The following is a 2,702-nucleotide window of genomic DNA, read 5'->3' as shown; positions in this document are numbered from 1 at the left end:
TCCCCACGAATAACAAATCCACCGCACTGCTGCAGTCAATCAACACCCTTTTCACCATGTAATTTCCCATGGCCACCGTGATCACCAGCGCATCTTCGTGTGGGCAGTCCACCGTTTTTAAGTCCACGTCTATAAACACGATGCTTCCTTTGCCGGTCGCGGGCCATGGGACGGGCCGTGAATACCCTGCCTCCTTATTAACTTGTTGGATGCTAGCTGTCCGCTATATCCGATCCCGGTGAGCGTTATGACTCAAGATTTCCCCACTAAATATGACATTTATTGTACCCAGAATTCTCCCCTGGTTTGGCAGCTGCTCCGCTTTCTCTTTCTCCTTAGTAAACTCCTTAAACATCCCTTTCCCTATCATTTTTTGTACCATCCACTTGAGGGCGTAGCATTCATTCGTTTCATGATTCTGTATCTGATGATATGCACAATACGGTTTGCCTGGTATTTCATTGGGCTTGCTCCGTGGACCTTCATAGCTTTGCAAACCCTGAATCAGCGGTAACAGTTCACTCAGTGGCCGGTCGACTGGTGTCCGATCCACTTCTCGATACGGCTTCCGTTCTATGTATTCTCTCCGACCTTCGATGCTACTCTTTTCTGGCCATGAAGTGTAACCACGGCGTCCACCACTCTCTCTACCTGATGTCTCGTACTTGCCGCGGTCCTCGCTTCGATCCAAAGCCAGCACAACTTTCCCTGTCCTCCTTGTCTCTTTCTGCAGTGTGTCCTCATACCGTATATACTTCTCCACCCTCGGGTACAAGTTTTGTAGGGACGTGATCTCGTTCTTAGCCACAGATTCGTGTACTCTTGTTCCCGATCGCAGCCCCCTCTCAAAGGCAATCACCGCAGTCCTCTCGTCCAAGTTCTCCACCTTTAATGTTTCTGCCTTGAATCTGTATAAAAATTCTCTCACTGACTCCGCAATCCTCTGTCTTACGTTAAACAGGGCCGCTATGTCCACCACCCGCCTTTTCTGGTGTATGAAGTGGTCCACGAAGGCTTGCTCCATCTCTAGGAAATTGTGTATACTCTTCGAGGGCAGTCTATAATACCAGTCCGAGGCTCCCCCTTTCAAGCTTGCTGGGAACATCATGCATCGCAATCCGTTGTACCTGGGTTCCTGCCACAGCGGCATTTGCTGCCGAAAGTGGTGGATGTGGTCCACCAAATCTCCTGTCCCATCGTATCTCTCAAACCTAGGCTAGTTGAACCGCTTCGGGACCTCCGCCTTCCAAATTGCATCTGCCAATGGGTTGCGGTTTAATCCCGCCACCACCTGGTTCGCCGTCCCGGATGTACCTTTTGCTTGCTCCAAGCTCGCTTTCAGATTGTTGACAATCATCTCCTTCACTTGCTCCCTAGTGAGCCCCGACACCCCGTTCTCCCCCACATGGGGTCTCCTTTTTTCCTCTCTCACCATTTCTGACATCTCCTTTTCTGATTCCTCTACGGTCTCCCTCTCCCTTCGCAACTCCTCGTTCTCTTCCCTCAACCTCGCCACTTCCTCTCTTAGTTGTCTCGTTTCTTCCGAAGACGATGCCGCTGTCTCTTCCACCCCTTGCTCTCCCCCATCATCTCCTACCGATTCAGCCGCCTCCTCTATGACCGGCACTTTCCTCGGTCGTCCTACCCCTCTCTTCGCCTTCATTGCCATACCTACTACTGTTCAGCTCTCGTCCCCACAGACGACGCCAAATGTGTGAACGTGTATTTCACCCTCTAAGACTCAATGTCTTTTCCTCCCTTTTTCTTTTCTTTTTCCTCCCTTTTTCTCTCCTAACACTATTCTATTTATACCCCCCTCCCTCGCACCACAGCCGTCCACCTGTCTCCCCATCTCTCGCTCCTCGGCCTTCCACGCGTAGGGTTTCGGTCCACCTTTGCACTCCACGGTACAATACTGTACACTCGACTTTGCCGCTTGTCTTACTTTGGGCCCACTATTCCCAGCTATCCTCTACTCCCGACTCCAGTTATTGCGACTTGCATCGGTCAATCGACCCTTGATCTTGATAGTCGTGGATCCTACCACCACAATTACTATGAGCCTTATGAGTATGAGAGAGTGAGTTAGTTTGTTTTTTTTTTTATAATTTTTTTTAAAAGTATGAGAGAGTGAGTGAGTTAGTGTGTGTGTTATAAAGATTGCTTCTGATCACAATCACGATCTTAGTTTTTTTTTAAAAAATTTCTATTCTTCACCATTTGCAAATACTCCATCATTCTCTTCACTGTCACTGATGTATATTGTCTTGTGTTCTTCAACAGTTGCCATTACTGCATCCTTATCTTCACCTTTTGCAATGGTCGTTCTGAGTTCTCTATTTCTTGTCCAAATTCCATGATGTCATTGTGGAGATATTGATTCATTTCAAAAAATTGTCTATTAGCTTCTCTTAGTTCATTAATATCTTTTTTTGCGTCGTTCTTTATCTTTCGGAGTTCTTTGTTTTCTTTCCTGGCTTTTTGGAGTTCTTTGAAATTATAATCTCTCACTTCAAATTGATACACGTTGTGGAGTAATTGTATAGCCTGTTTTGCTGCTTCATTCTCTGATTCAATTTCACAATTTTGTATAGTTCCACAAAACGATTCCAATGTGTCTCTTTCTTCATATATCTTGTCATACTCATCCGCATCCTCTTTCATGATTTCTTTCAATATTGGCACGTACACAGTAACAGTAG

General features: G+C 46.6%; 1 protein-coding gene across 1 annotated transcript; it reads right to left on the bottom strand.

The window, feature by feature from the left end:
- Positions 1-223: 223 nt before the first annotated feature.
- Positions 224-1,150, bottom strand: LOC147487743 (uncharacterized). Its single transcript, XM_086574122.1, has one exon. The coding sequence runs from the start codon at positions 1,148-1,150 to the stop codon at positions 224-226; it is 927 nt and encodes a 308-aa protein (XP_086430248.1).
- Between the last annotated feature and the right edge of the window lie 1,552 nt (positions 1,151-2,702).

Source organism: Coptis chinensis, chromosome 7 (assembly GCF_015680905.1).
Source record: "Coptis chinensis isolate HL-2020 chromosome 7, ASM1568090v1, whole genome shotgun sequence".
In the NCBI taxonomy this organism is placed as follows: Eukaryota; Viridiplantae; Streptophyta; class Magnoliopsida; order Ranunculales; family Ranunculaceae; genus Coptis; species Coptis chinensis.
This window is presented reverse-complemented; position numbering and strand designations above follow the sequence as displayed.